Below are 23,284 nucleotides of genomic sequence, written 5' to 3'. Positions count from 1 at the left end.
AACTGATAATATTAATGGAAATGATTTATGTATGTTATGAAATGTATATGCGCATATATTTAAAGGAATTTTCTTGTTCATTGCATATTTTTGTGTCTGTTTATAGACAACACAATGATGTATTTTGATTGGCAAGGTGTGCGTTTCTCGGAAACGTTTTATGATTCACTATCGTTGTTTTCGATAATATAATCAATTCATATACGATTAAAACATATTGTGATGACAGGATATCAAACTCTAACTATATTGATATTAAGAAAATTGTTTAAAACTGTATAAACCATGTCATGTCTTAATTTGGACAAATTTTACATGCATATTCTAATATATAGTTCCATATATAAAAAGCTAGTTTTGTGCATCTTTCATTGCATACTTATGAAGAGAAATAGCTACATCATCATAAACAAAGAAAAGTCTTATCCAAAACAAAATATTCGGGTGTTGTGAAGTATTATTTTTCATTTATGTTGAATTGATGCCAAACAGGTGCACGTGTTACTCACAATAACCGTCTAATTGTTGATATATTCAGGACACTATTTCAATGGAAAAAATCAGTCATTTTATGTTTTATCTAAAGAGTGTTAAATTCTGACATAGAAGTCTAGACCTTTTATACAATTAATGGAAATTAGGTGAGATATATACTAATCAGCATACCAATGTTGTCATTTTCCGACATCGCAAAATGCATAAACAAGCAATGACGTCAACTAAAATGTTGTATTATTTTCAGCAATTTCATTACATTTGAAGATATGGCTAGTACTCTGGTAATAACAATGCAAAATTAGTCAAAATACATCTACACAAACAGGAGAATATAGGAATCTGAGAACTAAAGTACTGTAGGAAATAGAAAAAAACTGTTTTTAGGCTGTTACTCTGTATCCCTAAAATTTACACAATTGCAAATAGCATATGTCGAAATAACCCACTTCGGCCTAACTGGGTGTTCAGTGAGATGCGTAATACGATATCCAGAAAAGCATGTTTACTCATAAAATCGGGCAAAACTTAGAAAAAATACGAATAGCTGGTGAAAACAATAGATCAGACTATAGATGGCAATTAGGTCGCTCAGCCTAGTGTGACGACGGACCGTCGACTCACCTGGCATGAAATGCATGTGCTGCCTACAGGCACAAGGGGTCATCTCAAAGATATTTTGTGCTTTTTAATGTGTTATGACTATGTCTCATCTATTGATTAACATCTTACGTGTCTTTCTTTCATATAGTTTCATATAGTTTATGTTGAGATATGTAAAAGAGTATGATACCCGAAAACCATAGAAACGCATCGTAGTATATAGGTGGCATGACCACCCGAAGATCGACAGGACTGGATATTATTTGTAAATTGTTATGACGTGCCGTGTACCTCCCCAGTATAATTGCCCAAAGGATTATCTTATCTTAGCTGATATCTCTATCCCCAAGCCTGACCCCAGGTTTTGCTTTTGAGACGGCCCCTCCTATCTGTTTTGTTTTTATAGTGACAGTGAGACTGCATGGTAGCTACATCCTTAATGGTTTTTTAATAGTTAAAAGCATAAAAGATTTTTTTACGTCAGTTATCGTTTATAATGAATCTACGTCTAATTTCAAATTGGGCATTAAAAAAGTGTCCTTTGTAATACAATATCGCCGCACACTAATTTGCATAAAGCCATGGTCTGTTCCAAATAAGTCTTTTTTGGACTTAGAAAAAAACCGCATTGCTCATTTCTGCACTGATTTCCCCTCAGTAAAGTCCTTTTTCTCCGTTTCCTATCTCTGTACCACCGAGACTGTAGTTAGGCCGAACTTAGTTTAACAGATATTTCACACTTTCACATATCAACTACATAAATTGTAGAGATAAATGAGAAAATACAGTTTTTTTCTATTTCCGACAGTACTATAACTTATATATCGAATAGGGCCATCCAAATCGCTATTACGTGCTTTCACATGTAGTACGTTGTCATCTTTTCTAATAAATTGTGAAACTACCAAAGCGTATCCGCTCACATTAGGGAACTTTGAATTGGAATAGTCTGGTTCACCGTAAACAAAAAAATAATGAAAATTTAGCGTCTCTCCATGTGTTCTGAGTTACATTGACCTAGTGTTAAGCATACCGGAGTTATGCCCCCCTTATCATTATATGTGCATGACCTCTCTGTTATAGAAGAAAATCCATTTTGGACATGTGTTGCGAGTCATTTTTTATGTTGACCTTATAACATTATGCATAAGGACATAAACCCAATTCATATACATGTACACTTATGTCTTTGAGATATCAGGCTGTATTTTCTTCGCTCACACTTTCCATAAAGTTGCCAAATAAAAAATTCGTAGCACAGTGCTTTTATCGGTGCGCGATAAAAAGCGGAGAAATTTACTGTTTTTTAACGCATAACAAAAATTTGGACAACATTTAGCAAGGTCTATTTCTCAAACCGCCGAGGTAGTTGCACTTATATTTATACCAACGGATAGGAAATTTAATATTCTACATTTCTGTGTAATTTTATAGCTGTATGCAGATCCAGGACCACGCGAGTGCAAATCTCGCACAACGTTCACTTTTCAAACCGTATGAAAATGTGTGCCTGAAAAAAATCTCGGCATCCAGGGGGTTAAACGAAAGTATGTTATGTTTCAGGATTACCTGATAAACACATGGGTAAAGTTTGACAGCTGTAGTCTGGATGGAGAGGAGGTACTGGCCTTGGTCTGGTTGCACAATGGAATACAGGTAGGTTGGCAGCAGCCACAGCAGAGACCTTTTTGCCCATGTAGGCTGCACTAAGTACTTAATCACATCTATCATCAACAGGCAGTTTGAAAATAATATATTGAATTATTAGATCATAATGTGTGCATAGACCTTTTTATCATCTAATGGAGGGTGTTATCGGTGCAATAAAGCAATCTGATAAACTTGGTATCCAAATCTGATAACTATGCAAATTACGTCAATCCACGAACTACTTTCACAAAACTCCATACACGCCATGCGAATCCTAAAATGTTTAACATTTCATTGATGATGTTGTCACGAGTTTACATTGCGTGGACGGGTTTGTAAACAAACATGGCTGTCCCCATTCTCAAAACTGGTGATTCTGTAAGAATTGATGACAGAGGTTCTGGAGTTGTTACTGCAGTAATTGACTTTGGAAAACATGAAATGGAGTACTTCGTTCAAATTGAAGGTATGGATTATGAGGCGATTGAAAGGCGATCGTCTAAGAAAGGTACCAACCAAGGATTTCGATCTATCGATCACAATTCAGACTACAAATTCCGTCAGGTATCAGAAGCTGACATTGATGAGGTGATTACCTGCAATGAAAATAGAAACACTGCCAAAAAAAACCTGCCCGATTTGGTTGTTCCTTTCAGACAGAAAGATATTATTTTAAGCATGAGTTATGTTTGCACTGTATTAGCGACTAGTCACAACCATATGCCACCGTCATGAACAGGTCGACCTTCACCTTGGGGACAAACACATCACAATACATAGAGATATTAACCAAGTGTGTTTCCGTATCATTAATATCATATATTAAGATTAAACATTATGTATTATGCTCGCCAAAGGTTGCATAATACAATTTTTACTCCTAATATATGATATTAATGATAGCGAAACACACTTGGTTAATATCTCTATGTATTGTGATGTGTTTGTCCCCAAAATGTTTAGTCTGACTGTAGCAAGGCTGATGACAACCTGTGTATGTTGAACTCCTGACTGGTTACATCTTCCTGCATGTTTCAGATTCCCTTCAGTCCTGACAAGCGAGACAGCGTCCTATACAGTGACAAGTTCCCCCGTACTAAGTTTAAGCCCACGCTGTCACTGTTTGGGAGTAAGCCCATGGAGGGCTGGGTGGCTGTCACAGCTACAGGCTTGGTAAGTCAACTGCAGCGCCTACACAGTGTCGTCAGCTGTTCTGTTGTTACATAGGTTACAGTTACAATGTTTCCAAGGTGTATAACATAAATAACTGTTTTGAATCATGCTATTGAGGGGAGACTGTTTTGAATCATTCTGTTGAGGGAGAGTGCTTTGAATCATGCTGGAGAAGGAGACTGTTTTGAATCATGCTATTGAGGGGAGACTGTTTTGAATCATTCTGTTGAGGGAGAGTGCTTTGAATCATTCTGTTGGGGGAGAGTGCCTTGAATCATGCTGGAGAAGGAGACTGTTTTGAATCATTCTGTTAGGGGAGAGTGCCTTGAATCATGCTGGAGAAGGAGACTGTTTTGAATGATTCTGTTGAGGGAGAGTGCTTTGAATCATGCTGTTGAGGGAGAGTATCTTGAATCATGCTGGAGAAGGAGACTGTTTTGAATCATTCTGTTGGCGGAGAATGCTTTGAATCATGCTTGAGAAGGAGACTGTTTTGACTCATTCTGTTGAGGGAGACTGTTTTGAATCATTCTGTTGAGGGAGAGTGCTTTGAATCATTCTGTTGGGGGAGAGTGCCTTGAATCATGCTGGAGAAGGAGACTGTTTTGAATCATTCTGTTAGGGGAGAGTGCCTTGAATCATGCTGGAGAAGGAGACTGTTTTGAATGATTCTGTTGAGGGAGAGTGCTTTGAATCATGCTGTTGAGGGAGAGTATCTTGAATCATGCTGGAGAAGGAGACTGTTTTGAATCATTCTGTTGGCGGAGAATGCTTTGAATCATGCTTGAGAAGGAGACTGTTTTGACTCATTCTGTTGAGGGAGACTGTTTTGAATCATTCTGTTGAGGGAGAGTGCTTTGAATCATTCTGTTGGGGGAGAGTGCCTTGAATCATGCTGGAGAAGGAGACTGTTTTGAATCATTCTGTTGAGGGAGAGTGCTTTGAATCATTCTGTTGAGGGAGAATGCTTTTAATCATGCTGGAGAAGGAGACTGTTTTGAATCATGCTATTGAGGGGAGACTGTTTTCACTCATTCTGTTGAGGGAGAGTGCTTTGAATCATTCTGTTGGGGGAGAGTGCCTTGAATCATGCTGGAGAAGGAGACTGTTTTGAATCAAGCTATTGAGGGGAGACTCGGAGACTAAGGTCATAGTACTAACATGCTTCAGTAAAACTAAGGCCTTAGACCTGGTACAGCTGTTGTGTACAATGTGGTGTCCTACTTGCAGGTGAGTGTGGGCCTGCTGCAGGAACAGGAGAGGAAGCTGGTCACGGTGCAAGAGAACTTGGCGCCTTCTCACCTCCGTCTCTCGGATGCCGATGTGGCCTTCACCAACACAGGCGATATCATCATTGCAACCAGTGATGGGTTGATGTCCTCTGCCATACAGTGCTTCACCGTCACGGTCAAGATGCTGCAGATGTCCCACGAGATCACATGCTGTGCCGGAGCCAGCCTCTACATGAAGAGCCAGATGGAGTACGGCAACAAGGACAGCCAGACCATGAGAATCACACACCTCATGTTCATGAACCAGGAGAGTAGCGATACACTGCTGATTGGCTGTGGTAGTCATGGTTACAGTAGCATTGAGGTGTGGCAGCTTGTAGAACAAACCATGTCACTTCATCGGATGTTCCAGAGCACTGCTAATCCTGACTATGCCTACAAGACCCCGAAGTGGATGCACAAGGCCACAATCCAGCAGAGTTCCATGATCACCAGTATAGCATGTCCGCAGCTCAGTGTCAGCAGGACTATAAATGATGCTGCTGGCTTTGTGTCCTACTTCGCAGCAGCCTACAGAGACGGATCTGTGAAAATCATTCATCGCCAGAGTTTCCAGGTTATAACCACATGTTCCTGGGAGATGTTGATAGGAATACACTACCCTGGCCTCCCTGGGGAGAAGTTACCACGACCTGCCTCGTACATGTCCACCATCAAACAGACACCATCTGGGTGTGGGCTGATTGGGTTCTGTGGTGACAAGACCTACATGTTCCAGGTGTTCAACATCCGGGATGGCCCTATTCAGTTGATGGCCCCAGTCATCATACACCTGCTGGAGTATGTCATGTATGTCGGCCATGACTGGTGGGACATCCTCATGATCATCGGCCAAGGTAAGAACACACTCTTCATGAATGATTTGCTGATGAAACATATTCCATCCTTGACTACTCCGTACAGACCCAACCTCACTCAGTCAACCATTGGTTTGTTTGGATGACAATACAATTGGAGAGCTGTGATGCAGAGAGATTTTTTGCCATAGTGTTTATGTATACATATTCTAGGAATAGCAACAGTTGTTTCAAGCACACATAATACGTCTTTGTTCATTCCTGACTATGATAGTAACAATGCAGCACAAAATGATGATCTCTTTAGCAAGAGCACATAGATCATATGCTACCCAATGAGTTGCAGCCATGTTGTAACAGAAACATTTCATGAAGCCCTTGACAACCCATTATCTGATAAATAGCTGTTGTAAATGGAACATCTTTGACTGCCATTCCTTCCCTTGTGCAGGGCTGATAGAGAGGATCTGTCAGCGACTGATGGACACCTTCCAGAAGCAGCCCATCTCCCTCCAGGAGCTGCTGAGGATGCGGCTGATCCGGTTGCGAATAGGTCTCTACAGCTGTCTTCCTGCAGGACACCAGAAGGCCTCCGACTGCCACGCCCTGCTCTCACTCTTTGCCATCGCCTCAGTCCTCAAAGGGATTCTCAGGCCAAAGTCTGTATCTCCACAGGATAAGGTTAGTGGAATGCTCAGGCTGTATGTACTGTAACATGTTTAATGTGCACAAGCTCCAGTTTGTTGGATTAAAATGGAGTAAATCCACCAAACTGCTACTAACTTGTTCTCCTTGGTTACTATGTAACATGTTCAAGTCATAATGTACCTTTAAACGTGTGGTCCAGTTTCCTGATGATTTGCTAATATATGGATAACGGCCTGGGCCTAGATTTTCGAAGCTCTCATAACTAAGACCGGTCGTAAGAAGTTATGTCAAAAGTTAAGATAATCTTAGCGCGACCATAAGAGAGATTATCGAAACGCTCGTAAGTCTGTCGTAAGGGCAAGGTAGATACGACAGCTGTCGTAAACCGTATCCAGGGAATCCCCGATGACGTCACGGAATTCCCCTATGTAAATGTAGCAGACGTCAACATGGATACCAAACGTACCGAAGTTGCCGAAAGCACCTGTGTGAAAAGAGCCAGGAAAGCCAACTGGACGGCCTCCGAGATGGAGATTTTAGTCTCGGAGGTTGGTCTACGCTCGGCTGTGCTCTTTTCGAGTTTTACCAGCACTGTGAGTCTAAAGACCAAAAGAAAATGCTGGGAGGAGGTGGTCGAAAGTGAGTTGTTTTACTGTCAGCCGATCGTGATAATGATTAGATTTATCCGGGTTTAAATTAAGATGCAGTTTGTAATGTGTTATAAAGTTAAATACTGCTAATTAATATCACGTTATTATACATGTAATGATGGAAACATACAAGTTAAAAAGATATCATAGATGAGTAAAATACACTGCCCAATAAGTTGGCAATAACAATATTGACAAATTCATATTTATATATATGGCTGACTTTCTTTCCTACCTTAACTAGTACACAGTATAAAAGTAATATAATGTTATATGGTTTTCCTATATATTAATTAGGTAGAGGTAGCTCTTTCGGGAAAGTGGTATTTCATGTAACATTTTTTGGTAGTTATTGAAATTATGTTGATGCTACTAATCTGATAAGTTTTCACCAATATGTCCTGTTTCTCATTATGTATGAGATATATGTGGTGCTTGACAAGACTGATATATTAGATACCTAAATCTGGACTTCAAGAGACCAAAAGCTCTCTCGATGGTGTTGCGGGTTCGACAGTGGCTACTGTTGTATCTCTCCTCCGCACGGGTCTGAGGCTGGGCCAGTGGTGTGAGCAGCCATGGTCTGCATGGGTATCTGATAACATACACCAAACATATCAACATTAAATATATAAATTTTGTTAATATTTATGTAATATTCAAGAAGTTTTAAGTTAGAATCTTAGTTTATATATATGTCATGAAATATAGAATCAATTTTATTTATTCAGTATCAAAGGCCTCCAGCCCAGAGTACATTTGCATATATTGTCAAGTCACAAATGTTATCATTAACATGAAGTCACTGCAATATAAAAAAATACTTACCCAGAATCTCCTAGTAACCATCCATCGTCTTTATGGGCTTCCAGGTGTGATCCAATTTGGCTGTTTGCAAATATGAAGGAGTCGTGTGTAGAACCAGGCCATTTACAAACAATATTCAGGAAGCTGAAAATTCAATTTTTTATCTGTATTAATAGTTTAAAAATTATCTTTGATAACAAAATTTGCATTATTTTGTTCTTCATTTAGAATGAATTAAATATTATTATGAATACAAGTATTTGAAATATAATGTTGATAACTTCAGATTCATTTTGTGGGTGTTGTTTTCATTAATTTGAAGTGCATGATATCACTCATGTAATGAAACAGTACTGTGTGTATTCAAGTAAAATATGTAACAGCCATTTTATGGGCGCTTCATTTACGCATTTGAACATAAAGTTTTTATGTTATTTCACTGGAAAACGTGAACAAGTTTATGTTTGATACTTTGTGGAAATTTGATGTGGTGGCTATGCAAGTATTCCACATTTCTAAATCTTCAAAAATCATTCCATTAGCTACAAATGGGAAATAAAAGATTTTATAATAACTTTGACGATCCCTAAACGCGTGCCTCTTGAAATGTTTAATTTGGAAACCCAAACAGTGCCCTGAGTGTTCATTGGTTGAAGTTGGTTACTTGCAATGTCAAGGACTCAACCTTCGATGTGTAGCGCGTGTGTTGTGAATGTGCTGGGAAAAGTATCGCTTCATTGCATTTGATTTTCATTGAATTTTATTGAGAAAACATTGAGTCGCATCAGCATGTCAGGGTCACAGATGGCCTGTATATTGATTGTGTGATAGCCCTTCCGACACCGTGAAGGCTTAATCTCTTCATTTGCAGAGGGGCTTTGATGGCCACTATAGTCCCGTCGATACAGCCAAGCACATTCGGAAAACCGAATTTCCTGTGAAACTTCTCTTTTAGTTGTCTCAACGAAGACCTGTCTTTGGGAAACTTGATCAAATCAAGGACTTTACAAAGTTCTTCAATAGTGTTTTGAATCGCGATCGATACGCTGGATTGCACAATGCCGTGCATATCCGCCAGCTCAGACTGGAAACTGCCTTTGGCAAGAAAGCGGAGGGTAACCATCACCTGTATTTCAGGTGAGAGGGGCACCGAACGCTGGGTCTCCCGAATCAAATCAGCCTCAACAAGAGATACTAATTTAAAGATAGCATGACGAGGCATTCTATAACGAGAGATCAGTTCATCGTCGTCCAACGTGTCTAACTTACGTGAACGGTCGCGAAAAATCCGGGGTTTTCTGTAAACTTCATTAAGATTATCTTCACAATCAAACCCAAGACCAATGTAGGTTGCCATCTTGAATAAGGTGTAAGTGCGCACAACCTTAGTTACGACAGGTATATACCTATCTTAGATTATGATCTTAGCTAAGATATCTTAAGTTTTACGATCATTTCGAAAATAGCCTAAGACAAAGACAGATGCGACTACCCATGAGGTTACGACTATCTTAAGCTAAGAGAGCTTCGAAAATCTAGACCCTGGTGTTGATGTGAATGTGGAATAGTGACCTTGTGTTTGGGTTTATGGAATAGTGATGTGATTTGTGCATTCTTTTTTATATATTCCTCCTTGGGGTACTTATAAGCATTTAAATGTCCATTTAAATTCCCTACGACAGTTGTAACAATATTTGAATAAAATATTTACAAAACAAAAACTACGTTTTGTCTTGTGAGACCTACAGCCAAGAGCAGGTAACTCTAGACCGTAACCTCGTACCTCACTTTTCCATGCTGTCATTGTACCGACAAGACGTGGGTCCATACCAGAAGGTTTTTCCTTGCGACTAAGAGAGTTATGAGTGTTTCAGAAACTGCGACTGTATGTATGGTTCTCTTTTTTCCCTGCATGGGCGAATTGGAGGTTTTTTCTGATTTATTTCATTCATAATTTCTCGTTGTAACTTGGTACCTGTCGCGGTCGGCTCGCTAGTGCGTGTCAAGATGGCGGACAGGTCCCTTCGCTAGCCTTCCTGTTCATTGGTTTCCCATGTGGTTTTTCAATGTTACAGGTGGTTTTAGTGGTTTTTTATTTGTACTTTGTACATGTAGGGCGTATGTCTACTGCTCGCATTTTCTATATTACGCTAAAAAAAACGTAATTGTTAGTTATGCTGCAGTGTGTACTAGGTTGTCAACTGCATGCTACGTTTGTCGCATTAGTTGTGTCGCCCCATCGTCTTTTTACATGTATTTGTATGTGGGTATAGGGTAGATTGCTGCACAGGTTTTTACTTGTTGCAGGTTAAACCCTGTACTTCGTGCCTTGCTGCAATTCCCGTGCACGGGATACCCACGAGGTCTGCTTACGCTGTTTAGTGCAGAAGGAACATGAGGAAGAGGGTGTGCGGCATGTGCCATGTTCTCGCCCAAACCATTCGGCGGGCGGATAGACACGCTGTTTTCACGGCAACCTGCTTGGTGGGGTGATCTCTGGGCACAGGATCCCCGTCCCAAGCGCCCATAGTAAAAAAAAGGGGTCCACGGGAGCCGCTTCCCACGCGCTGAGCCGGGCTCCCAAGAAAGCTAAAGGCGACCAAAGGCGGCTTCGTCTTCACGCACTCATGCCCCTTCGGCATCTCCTACTGCTTCCGTCTCTGTACCCGCCATCCCCTCTTGATTCAGCACCTGTAAAAGTGTTCCTGTTGATTCGTTAACCGTTTTTTCCAGGAGCAGATGTGCGTCAGTCAAGTACCTGATTGATACGGGCGTTAGCGGGGTTCCATAAGGAGCTCAGCGCCCGGTCGTCGAAGCGGGGCTGACACATCTGGGGGTTAGCGGCGGCCCGAGCCCGGCTCGGAGAGCAGCGCCTCCCCTGGGCGCGTGATCCTGGCCGGCCTGGTGATGGCATGCCCTCGGCGTCTGGTGGCGACCTGGCTTTATGCACTGGTCTGTCACAGGTGCCTGGTGCCGGGCGATACAGGTTTGCCCCTGTCATTGCCTGGTGTCCCGACTGGCGGTCGCCTGGGCGCCGACCAGTTCGGGGATACCTCGGCCTGGCAGCCAGTCTGGGTTGCCCGGAAGCCTGTTGCGGCAGGTTCCTCTCGGCGACTTCGGCGACCTGGTGCGGGTTCCTCCCGGCAGGGCGATGTTTTCCCCTGGCTCCTCTTGACCTTATGAGTTTTTCTGGTCCTGCCTCGGGCGCTCTCCTCGGCGTTCTCTCAGGAGTCTGAGATTATGGCGGCGAGGGATTCTGCCGAGTCGATATGGAGGAGGAGGAAGGGACGGTGGAATCGGGCGGCGGGTGTGCCGTGCTCCTTTGCCTTGTCACTGCGGCAGGTTCGGGATAAGATCGCGAAGTCCTGCCGCAGGTGGCTGTTCCGTCCCGCACCCGACCGCTGGAGTTTCGGCTCCCGGGAGGCGTTAAGCACCTAACCGGTCGCAGAGGCACGCTCACGCATTCTCCCATCACTGGTCAGTGAGGTGGTGAATCCGCTCCTGGCTGGTACTGCATTTCGGCGTTTTGATTTGCCTGACGTAGGCAGGCGGTACCAGTTAGGTGAGGCGGCTCTTCGAACTACCAGTGGTGGGCGAAAGCGTCTTTGCCTCAGTCACGTTAGGAGGTCGGTCTTAGCCCCTCCCTGGCCTCGGCCAGGCAGGGCAGGCGCCTCCCCCCTTTTCCGGCTAGTACGTCACTGCCGCTGAAGTCTGCCTACTGGTCATTCGAAGAATGTTACCGGTGCGCGGCCCAGCAACTTAAAGTAGCCATCCATTCAGCCTACCTGTCTTGCGGTGCCGATTCATCGGAGTCGGTGCTCGCGCAGCAGTTAGGACGGCGATGCTGCGATCTGGCTCGGGACAGCATTCGGTGCTGTGCCAGCCAGATGATGGAATGCCGTCATGGGCTTTGCCGCCTGTGGCTGTCTGTGGCGCCGGTATTCGCCGCCACACAGCAAGCTCTACTGTCATTGCCCTATACCATGGGATCTTCCCTGTTCCCTGGGGCCTTGCAGGTGGTAAGGGAGGCCGCGGAGGCTGTCTCTACCTTTAAGGACTCAAAGCCTTTGTTAGAGCAGCCCTCCGCTCCTCGCCATCGGTCCTCCCCGCTTGCGTCCGCTTACCCTTCTGCCTCGGCGAAGGATGTTGTTAAGTGGGCTGCCCCTTTGCAGTCCAAGCGAGCAGGCGCACGAGAGGCAGGGGCAAGCCTGCTCCAGCGCAGCAGTCTTTTCGGGGCAAGGGGAAGCCAGCCCCGGCTTCCCACTGATTCATTCCCCAGAGCCCTTGTTGCCCCCCACTCACGCAAGCGGAGACTTGCCGACGGTGGGGGTGCACTGCCTCTGCCACACGCCCCTGTCGGGCGGCCGGCTGTCCCTATTCCTCCGGGAGTGGGAGGCAGCCACCTCAAATCCCTGGGTCCTGTCCACGCTCAGGGATGGCCATTTGCCACAGTGGAGGCGCGATCCTCCGTCCTTCTCGGGGTTCGCACACGCCTGTGCCGACCCCCGCTGACAAGGCGGATGTCCTCCCGTGCCGAGGTTCAGTCTTTACTGACCAAGGCGGCCATCGAGGTGGTTCCTGTGAGTCAGCGAAAGAGGGGTTTTATTCCACCTACTTCCTCGCGACTGACCAAAGGACGGAGGGTTCAGACCCATTCTGAATCTCAGAGGGCTGAACAAGTTACTGGAGGTGCCGCCTTTCAGGATGGAGACACTCAGGTCAGTGATCTCCTCCGTCGAGACACAGGATTGGCTTACGTCAATCGATCTCAAAGACGATACCTCCATGTTCCAATGCACCTCGAATTCAAGAAGTACCTCCGGTTCTCCTTCGACGGGACGTGCTACCAGTTTCAGCGTGCTCCCCTTCGCATCTCCACGGGCCAAGGGTGTTCACCAAACTTATGCTAATCCCAGCTCAGTTAGCCAGGTCTCAGGGCAGGTGTTGTCACCCGTACCTGGACGATTGGCTTCTACGGGCCTTAGGGCCTCAGTTAAGCAGAGCCTCCACACTGTGCGTGCTGGATACTCTGGTGTCACTGGGCTGGATTATCAATCTCAAGAAATCAGACCTCGTTCCGACGCAGGATCTGATATTCTTGGGAGCCAGATTCAACACGGCGCTAGGGATTGTTTCCCTTGCTCCGGACCACATCGTCAAAGTCCGGAGGACTGTGCTACAGTTCCTCCAGTCACCCGTTGCGTCGGCCCGAACATGGCTTCGGTTGCTCGGCAACATGGCGGCGACAGTGAACGTGGTTTGGCGTGCGCGTTTGAGGATGCGACCAATTCAGCAAGCATTAGCTCAGCTGTGGTCCCACTCGCAGGGCTACGAGATTATGCTCATAACGCCAGAGTGGTTAATCCCTCACTTGCGATGGTGGACGGAAGTCGGGAATTTGTCCAGGGGGATCCCCTCGACACCCCGACACCTTCCCTCTCAGTTCAGACGGACGCCTCCCTCACAGGTTGGGGGGGGGTCCTGGGCGAGCACTCAGCCTCCGGCCTCTGGTCAGAGCAGGAGGTCAGCCTACACATCAATGTGTTAGAACTGAGAGCAGTCCGCAAGGCGTTCGAGTGCTTCCGGGTGTTGGTGCAGGGCCGTGTGGTTCGTCTAGAAATGGACAATCAAACGGCCATGCCTTACATTCTCAAGCAAGGCGGCACAGTGTCTCCGTCGCTCCTTCAGGAGGCGTGGCAGTTTCTACTGTGGTGCGATCAGTTCAACATTCGGGTTTTGCCTGTTTATCTCCCGGGGGTAGACAACGTCCGTGCAGATGCTCTCTCACGGCGTATACTAGCCCCACACGAGTGGATGCTCGACCGGGGAGATATTCGGGATTATCTCCCAGTTGTTCGGTCGTTCCAGGTGGATCTGTTTGCGCCTGGGGTGACGAACCAGATTCCTGTGTTTTGCTCCCCGGATTCGGATCCGGTGCGTTAGCCAACGACGCCTTTCAGCTAGATTGGACGGACAGGGTACTGTGGGCGTTCCCCCCGATACCACTGATTTCCAGGGTCCTGTCGCAGCTGACCGCACAACCAGCTCGGCTACTTGTGCTTCTGGCACCCCTTTGGTCGGCACAAAGCTGGTTTCCGGTAATTCTCAGGTTTCTGGCTCAGCCTCCTGTTCTATTACCTTTTCGACCGGACCTCCTATCCCAGAACGGAGCTTCCACCGAATCCCAGGATTCAGTGGGTGGCTTGGCCGCTATCAGGGATCGCTTCCATGCGAAGCGAATTCCTGCACCAGTTGCAGACACAATTCTGGCTTCAAGAAGGATTCGACAAACGCTTCAATATGAGGATAGATGGGCCTGTTATTCAAGGCTGGTGTGTCAACAGGGGGATTCTTGATCCCTTTTCTACAGATTTAGTCTGTGTGTTAGAATTCCTCCAGTCTCGGGTTGGAAGCCGGTCTAGCGGCTTCCACTGTTCGGGATATTCTACGGCTATTTCTGCGCTTTCATATTCCTGTTGACGGTGCTCTCTTGGGGCAGCACCCTCTTGTACAGCTTTTAGCAGGCGTGGACAGAATCCGTCCGGTTGTCCGGCGGATTAGTCCCCGTGGGACTTGTCAATCGCTCTTGATTGGCTGTCCGGTCCACTGTTTCACAATCTGTCGGCTCTTTCCCTCCAGCTGTTGACGTGGAAGACGGGCGCTTCTTGTGGCGGTGACTTCTGGCAGGCGGATTGGCGATATTCATGCAATGTTGGCCGATCCCGCTTACTGTTTTTCACAAAGACAGAGTTAGCATTCGCTGCCTGAGACTTACCGTCCCTAGAAGGATAGTCCCTTCCATGTGACGGCTGCCTATTGAGCTCCCAGCTTTCACTCAGCCTTCCCTGTCCGGTACCTCTCTACGCGTGCTCACGCCTTAGATGTCCGTGAAGACACTTCAGGCTTATATCAAACGAACAAGGGTACCCGTAAGGGTAACCAATTGTTTTGTTGTTATGGCGGGGTTCAGGCTGGTCTTCCGGCCACCAAGCAGACCATTTCTCGGTGGCTTGTCTCTGCCATACATATGAGTTATACTCAAACAGGGCGATCCCGCCTGTTGGGTTGAAAGCTCATTCGGTTAGGGCAGTAGCTACATCGACAGCTTACGCTGCAGCCCTGCCCATTGAGGAGATCTGCTCAGCGCTATTTGGAGCCGTCCTCGTAATGCGTTCATCCCGTCATTACCAACTTGACAGACTCTCCAGTGAGCGTGCTTTCGGTTCGGTCAGTCAGTTCTCTCCAGTGGGCATGGTTCCACCTCTCTAGCCGATTGAGCTTTCGAGGTTTTAAAACATTATTGTGTGAACCATTATCTGCCAATTTTAACACTGGTGTTGGGTTTTACAAATCTTGTTACATTTTTCCCTTGGTGATGGGTTTTATGTGGTGCTGGTTTTTATTCCCATGTCTCTTGCTTTCTAACCGAGAAGCTCTAGACTAAACTGCCCTTGGAAACTTTGCTGTTCATATTCCGGCATTTCGCTTTCTGGGTTTATTATGGGGACCCTTATCTTCACTTCCGAGTAGATTACGGGAAGGAGGGAGGGTGTGTCTCGTTCGCTGCATTAGCGAGGTTTCTCTGGACAAATTTGCATACGTTTAACCCTGACCCTGGCTCATGCCCCCGCCTGATTGGCTTTGGTGGACACGTGACCGGTAAGTGTGCCTTTTCTGCTATAATTAGCTTGGGAAATTCCACTTCTTGTCGGGGTGTTTAAGCAGACAGAATGCCGCCTGAGATCCGTCTTTAGGAGTCTGTCTTATGCTTATAAGTACCCCAAGGAGGAATATATAAAAAGAATCGAACTAACCTGTAGAGGTTTAAGATTCTTTGAATATATTCCTCCTTGGGTAATGCCTACTCCCTCCCTCCGCATTCTGTCTGACTTCGTTCAGCATGGAAAGTGAGGTACGAGGTTACGGTCTAGAGTTACCTGCTCTTGGCTGTAGGGGGCTGGAAGGCCCTGTAAGGGTGGTCTCACAAGACAAAACGTAGTTTTTGTTTTGTAAATATTTTATTCAAATATTGTTACAACTGTCGTAGGGAATTTAAATGGACATTTAAATGCTTATAAGTACCCCAAGGAGGAATATATTCAAAGAATCTTAAACCTCTACAGGTTAGTTCGAATACTTATCAGACATTTGAGTGGCCCAACTGACATTTGTTTCCATCAGTCCCCAGCAGAGAAGCTGTCAGCAGTGTGTAGCAAGCACAGTGACCTGGAGCTGGACTCAGTCTTGACCAACCTGGACACAGACGAGTTCATTGTGGAGCCTGCCAGGAAGGACAAGCTCAGCACTCCGTCTGAATGTAAGTATGGCAGAACTACGCAACATTTGTTGTTGGCTGCAGGGATTTACATGGAGTCCTGTATTTAAGGGTCCCGGGGACTCATACTCTTAATTTTCAGAGGTCCTGGACTACAAAATGGGGGTCCCAGACACTTAAATATTATTATTAATTCTGTGACTGTATTGTGTATCATGATCACCACATTGTTACAGTAATTAAATTCCAAATAATACCATAACCCAGTGATAACTTATTGTTACTTGATTGGAATTGTTACAACTTTGGACTTTTTCAGTCTTGTGGACATGCTAATATATTTTATTGCGTCCATTGTCAATATGTAAGTGTATAGGGGTCTTTTCTACACTGATAACTGGTGTTCTATACAGTAAAGGAAATCTGTGGACATGTGTTTAGGCATCTTCCTGCCATTGGATGTCCCTTGATGGCATCATTTCAAATAGAAATCTTGGCTGAGCCTGTTTTTATTATGGCTGAAAGAATACACATTTTATTTTACTTGGAACATTTGTCATGTTGATCACTACACCTGTGTTACTGAGTTAGTTGCGCTGTACACCTGTGTTATCAAGTTAGACAATCAGAACACCTGTGTTAATGAGTTAGACAATCAGTACACCTGTGTTAATGAGTTAGACAATCAGTACACCTGTGTTATTGAGTTAGACAATCAGTACACCTGTGTTAATGAGTTAGACAATCAGTACACCTGTGTTAATGAGTTAGACAATCAGTACACCTGTGTTATTGAGTTAGACAATCAGAACACCTGTGTTATTGAGTTAGACAATCAGTACACCTGTGTTAATGAGTTAGACAATCAGTACACCTGTGTTATTGAGTTAGACAATCAGTACACCTGTGTTATTGACTGTTGTTTCAGACTCCTTGCAACCACTCCAGCCATTCATCCAGTGGGTGACAGACTTCGCCCTGCACCTGCTGTCCTCTGCTCCCCTCTACCAGTCCTACTCTTCCTTCCTGGGTTCGTCCCTGCTCCGTGACGCATCTGTGCTCCACACGCTCCGGGAACTCATTGTCATCATCCGTGTGTGGGGAGTCATCAACCAAGGCTGCCTTCCCACCTTCACTAACATGACTCACATAGATTGTGTCTCGCACATCTACAAGCTTCTCACCAAGCTCTGGCTGTCTATACGAGATGGTAATAGTTTTGAGTATGATGATTCGCTGATGGACGAGTGCTGCCACCTGCCAAGCAAAGTTATCATCCCTAACATGAAGCAAAGCTTTGGGGAAGAGAACTATAGTTTCGCTATCTTCAGTCAACAATTTCCACTCAGTTTCTTTGTAGGTCATGAACCAGACTACTTGTACAACTTAAAACAGTCAAGACTGTATACAACTGATGTTGCTATGGAGACCAGACAGCATCACGACGATGCAGTGCGACACATACATCTCGGAGCAAATCCATCTGGCAAAGTGAGAGAATGTTGTCGGTGTAGTGCTATGTCTCTGGTTCACAGTACGGCTAAGTCACTGATACTCAAGTCATGGGAGCAGAGGTTTGTCAAGACATGTGTTTGTGGTGGGCACTGGAAAATGAAGTCAACTACTTCTTGACAGCAATTTCAGACAACCATATAAGACAATTACAGTTGTTGCAGAGATTGAAGTAACTCTGTTAATGGATTCATGCCAGAAGATTCAAGGAAATAAAAAGAGTTTGTAATTTGTTGGAACAGAATAAATGTTGATACCTGTATCAAGTTTCCTTCGTGTGTTTGTAGGTTACAAAGTTCCTTACAATGTTGGGCAGTACTTACTTTCAACCTCCTGTCAATGAATGTGGTTAAAGCAAGTAGCATTTCAAGAAATCCAACACATGTAGGTCTCCACTCTGGCAGATTGATACGTACACTGTTAGATAACATCACTTAGATTTGACATATCATGATGACACTATGAACTTTCAACAACGGCATGTCTGTTGTTCGAGAAAAAATGTTGTGATGTGGGCGAAGTTTACAAGGTAGAAGAGTCTATGAAACGAAATAAAGTCTTACTGAAGTTTACAGAATGGTCTGCGGGCATAATTAGATGTTACTAACTAGATTAACTAACAGCAGCAACAACAGAGTATCTGTAAACACATCTTTATGGACTTTCAAAGCACATCTCAGTAACATAGGTAACAAACATTCAATGATAAAACATATAAAATGGACATAGAATACTTATCTTATAAGAATACAAAAATACTCATCCAGGCATCCAGGGACGGCCAGCATCTCTAGACACTGTACAGTCTGACAGGCCACTACTCCATCACTACAACACTAATCCTCCATTAGGACAGGAATCACATACATAAGACTAAGTAGTTGCACATGACATTACGTCTAAAACACGTAGTAAAATGAAAACCAGTTTTAAAAGTAAGGCAACTTACAGTGTCTTTAAGTAAACATACACATCATACTTATAATGATTACATGCTCTGTTGATATAAACTCCAAAGATCATTCCAGTCTGTGTGCCTGCAAAGTTCACACTATAAATTTACTGTTGTTTTTTAGTGTTTACATGTTTCAGGAGGAAGTGGTGAAAAGAATTTCGTGAAGAGGCAGTTTTGCTGGCAAACATTTTACAGAATAAAGTCAATATTCTCTGCTGGCAAAATGATTATTGTTCACCGCTCAATTTCCACAAAAAGCAAGCATCCCTTAATACATGTTGTAGCTGTACTTGTACCTGGCTTATATAGTCTACAAGACTTATAAAGTCTGCCATAAAACACAGCACATCACTAACACAACCTTTCATAATAGTTAATTCTACAATAAAACTGGAGATTACCGGTACTTGACTTTGACTGGTCAGTATGAGGATATCAGAACAAACCCCATCTGATTGGAATAGCTGATTTGATGACCGCATCATCACAGATGCCAATATTTACAAAATAGGTACTTCTTTTTAAGTCATTGATAGCAAGTATGTTTCTATTTATATGTACAATTATAGGGTGCAAAGTTGTGACTAATTCTATATTCAAAGGCTATGTGTCTACATATCTTGTGCAGAAACCACAACAGTAATATACATGTACAAGAGAATTCTGAGGACACCAGAGAGCATGGAATGGAGAGCTCTTCTTCATGACTGTGACACCATATCAGCGATATGGCGCCATCATAGTGACGTTCAATGTAGAATTAAACCTTGCAAGGCTTGTTCAGTTTTTTCCAGGGAGCCAAAATGTCAGCTGAAGCAGTTGTTGTGGTACATGCATGTGGTGAAGTAGCAGCAAGTGTAAAGCACTACTATACAGCATCTACTGTAAGCTGTAGTTTGTGATTCCTTAATTCAGACACTCACTCAAGACACACAACTCCCGACAAGGCTGCTTCAGTCAGTATATCTGCCATCTACAAAGTGTTCTTGTTTTAAAAAGTATTTGGGGCACATAATACTCAAATTTCCCTTCCACAATACTGAACCATAGGGATGCCATGCTTGGGTGCCCACAACGCTCAACACAACCCTGTATTTAGTCATGGTACAATGTAGAGTTGACTGCCATTATTTCAGCATTTAAAATCTTACACTGCAAGTTCAATTTAGTGCAGTTAAATGTACAGATAAGCACTGAAAACCCAATGTTTGTCTCCTAAATACATGCCTCACTAAAATACAGTGTAAGGCACAAGTGTAGGACTAGATGGGAATGTTGAATTGTGCAGTATTTACATATCTACAAGACATCAAGTAAGCCATTACTGACATGATTTGTGTAGAAGGTTCTCAGTACAAAAATATACAAACAGTCTGTACAAATGTAATGCATATATTAATCCTGGATGAGGACAGCAGGTTCATATCACAGAGTAAGTAGTAAACAGGCATTGTTTGTTATGCGCCGATACTGCAGGAATATCTTGAACAGCCCTGGCTGCTGCTCTGTGTATCTGAAATGTGGAGAAAACAAGTCACTTGTTGATGGCAATACCACCAGAATAGAGTTGTACTGGTAACTCGTCAAGAAAAAAGTTGTACTGGTAACTCGTCAAGAAAAGAGTTGTACTGGTAACTCGTCAAGAAAAGAGTTGTACTGGTAACTCGTCAAGAAAAGAGTTGCACTGGTAACTCGTCAAGAAAAGGGTTTTACTGGTAACTCGTCAAGAAAAGAGTTGCACTGGTAACTTGTCAAGAAAAAAGTTGTACTGGTAACTCGTCAAGAAAAGAGTTGTACTGGTAACTCGTCAAGAAAAGAGCTGTACTGGTAACTCATCAAGAAAAGAGCTGTACTGGTAACTCGTCAAGAATCGTCAAGAAAAGGGTTGTACTGGTAACTCGTCAAGAAAAGAGTTGTACTGGTAACTCGTCAAGAAAAGAGTTGCACTGGTAACTTGTCAAGAAAAGAGTTGTACTGGTAACTCGTCAAGAAAAGAGTTGCACTGGTAACTTGTCAAGAAAATAGTTACACTGGTAACTTGTCAAGAAAAGAGTTGTACTGGTAACTCATCAAGAAAAGAGTTGCACTGGTAACTTGTCAAGAAAAGAGATGCACTGGTAACTTGTCAAGAAAAGAGTTGTACTGGTAACTCGTCAAGAAAAGAGTTGCACTGGTAACTTGTCAAGAAAAGAGATGTACTGGTAACTTGTCAAGAAAAGAGCTGTACTGGTAACTTGTCAAGAAAAGGGTTTTACTGGTAACTTGTCAAGAAAAGAGTTGTACTGGTAACTTGTCAAGAAAAGAGTTGTACTGGTAACTTGTCAAGAAAAGAGCTGTACTGGTAACTTGTCAAGAAAAGAGTTGTTCTGGTAACTTGTCAAGAAAAGAGCTGTACTGGTAACTTGTCAAGAAAAGAGTTGTACTGGTAACTTGAGTTGTACTGGTAAGATGTCAAGAAAAGAGCTGTACTGGTAACTCGTCAAGAAAAGAGTTGTACTGGTAACTTGTCAAGAAAAGAGTTGTACTGGTAACTTGTCAAGAAAAGAGTTGTACTTGTATGAAAATACAAGTGTTCCTTTATCTATTTCCAGAATTTCACCCATAGTACAATACATACCCTGTGAAGAAACCTGGAAAAGAATAAAGGAACACTTGTACTTTCATGTGTTCCCTCATTCATTTTCATGAGTATATAATGATATTTAGTCTAAACGATGTTTCATCTCTGGGCTGTGTATGTTGTCTGAATCTGACTATGTTGTCTGAATCTTATTGGGTTGTCTGAATCTTACTAGGTTGTCTAATGGCTGACATTTTTTCCAACTATTTAAAAAAACCTTTTGATAAATGTACTAAAATGAACATTATAAACTGAATACATCTGTCAGACGTACCTGTGAGAAAACCAGTGTTCAGTCATTAAAGCAGCCTCGTCACAAATTTTATTCTTGTGATCTAATTTGGGCCCACAAATGTCCCTAGCTGAGCCCCATCCTAACAAATTTATAATCTCGGGTGATAAAAAGATTCAAAATTGTTTTAGTTAACAGGTCATAATGGATGAGAAAACATTATACAACATGAACATCTTTCTATACATATAATAATTTCTGATAACTCTAACCACTGGTGCAGGTCAGCTTCAAGTACAATTATTCTGACACATGGACAGACAAATTCTGGACAACCATTTCACAGACACACTGGTTGTGGGTATGACTTCACTTGTTTATCCAATTATTGCATTCTTCCAAAGGTTGAAACTGACATGGATATATTCAAACAGCCACAGTAGTGAAGGGCATGGTGCATCCTGGGCTCCATCAGTTTACTGAACAGAAGTACCTTAGTCCTAGTGATTTTCAGATTCATATATACATTGAACACTTTCTTCAGGAAACTTGCCCGATTTCATTAATAATAAAAACGTTTGAAGTAACACTGCCTCCAACAGCAGGGTTTAATCCAACTTGTACACAGTTACTGACTGGCTGTTTATGTAATGTAAATATTTGACGGGAGACTACAGGTCTAAAATAGTAAACTGCTGCAAGAACTAAGCTGTCATTTATTACAGTATTATTTGTGGGGTAAATAACAAAAACAGGGACTACAGCAGACAATTTGGCTGCATTTGTAAATCTTTATAAAATACAAACAATGCTACATTCACCAGTGGGAGGGGCAGCCTTTCACTGAATGCATGACGTGGCTTCATATCTGTCCTCACCTATAGTTCATATTGTTCAGATGGTTGATAATGGCTGGCGGAGTTTGGCACCCCTCCACGACTGTGTCGGCCCTTTCCAGTGATGACAAACAAGGACTGCTTCCTCCGATCGGGTCGTGCTTGCAAGTCTGTTGGGTATAACACACATGTATCATCTGAAATATTCACATCACCCTTCCCTAAAATATATAGATGAGTTTAATTATCATTTGTTTTGAGAGGGGGGTGGTGGGGTAGCCCAGTGGTTAATATGTTCACTCGTAACGCTGAAGTTCGCTGGGTTCGATTCCCCACAAGGGTACAATGTGTGAAACCTATTTCTGCTGTCCCCCGCCAGATATTGCTGGAATATTGCTAAAAGTGGCATAAACCCAACTCAGTCAGTCAGTCGGTGTTTTGAGAGGTGTATTGTTGGGTGATGTTTATGCCACACTTGACAATATACCAGGTATTTGACAGCACCAGTAACGGATTCACTCTGGACCAGACAATCCAGTAACAGATGGTGTGAGCATCAATCAACACACGTTGGATACAATGAAATGCACTTACATAACCCATTCAGTGACGTCTTATGACAAGTGTAGGTTGAAGGGGGACCTCAATTCTCATCAGAAATCCCAAAGGCTATATTGTTGGTCTTGTTCTCTGTCATACTGTTTTGCTGGCAATAGTACCTTCAGTTGCGATATCTATT

The 23,284-nt window shown here is 43.5% G+C and overlaps 2 protein-coding genes across 2 annotated transcripts in view; one reads left to right on the top strand and one right to left on the bottom strand.

Annotated features, from left to right (window-relative positions):
* LOC124270514 (mediator of RNA polymerase II transcription subunit 16-like) overlaps positions 1 to 18,164 on the top strand; it is a gene marked incomplete at its 5' end in the record, with an annotated part of 35,623 nt that extends 17,459 nt beyond the window's left edge. The window contains 6 exons of the mRNA XM_046705531.1: positions 2,662 to 2,754; positions 3,787 to 3,921; positions 5,152 to 6,049; positions 6,462 to 6,691; positions 16,297 to 16,432; positions 17,319 to 18,164. Of these exons, the coding sequence (XP_046561487.1) occupies positions 2,662 to 2,754; positions 3,787 to 3,921; positions 5,152 to 6,049; positions 6,462 to 6,691; positions 16,297 to 16,432; positions 17,319 to 18,022 (2,196 nt within the window). The remainder of the gene's footprint in view (positions 1 to 2,661; positions 2,755 to 3,786; positions 3,922 to 5,151; positions 6,050 to 6,461; positions 6,692 to 16,296; positions 16,433 to 17,318) is intronic.
* A 375-nt stretch (positions 18,165 to 18,539) lies between these two features.
* Positions 18,540 to 23,284, bottom strand: part of LOC124270515 — a 30,686-nt gene continuing 25,941 nt past the window's right edge. Inside the window, exons 15-16 of the mRNA XM_046705532.1 lie at positions 22,588 to 22,715; positions 18,540 to 20,370 (exon numbers count right to left, since the gene is read on the bottom strand). Coding sequence (XP_046561488.1) covers positions 22,588 to 22,715 — 128 coding nt within the window. The 3' untranslated portion in view covers positions 18,540 to 20,370. The remainder of the gene's footprint in view (positions 20,371 to 22,587; positions 22,716 to 23,284) is intronic.

Source organism: Haliotis rubra, unplaced genomic scaffold (genome assembly GCF_003918875.1).
Source record: "Haliotis rubra isolate DU_JTF1 unplaced genomic scaffold, ASM391887v1 Scf1520, whole genome shotgun sequence".
NCBI classification, from domain to species: domain Eukaryota; kingdom Metazoa; phylum Mollusca; class Gastropoda; order Lepetellida; family Haliotidae; genus Haliotis; species Haliotis rubra.
The sequence above is the reverse complement of the archived record's forward strand: the minus strand, read 5'-3'. Positions and strand labels throughout refer to the sequence as shown.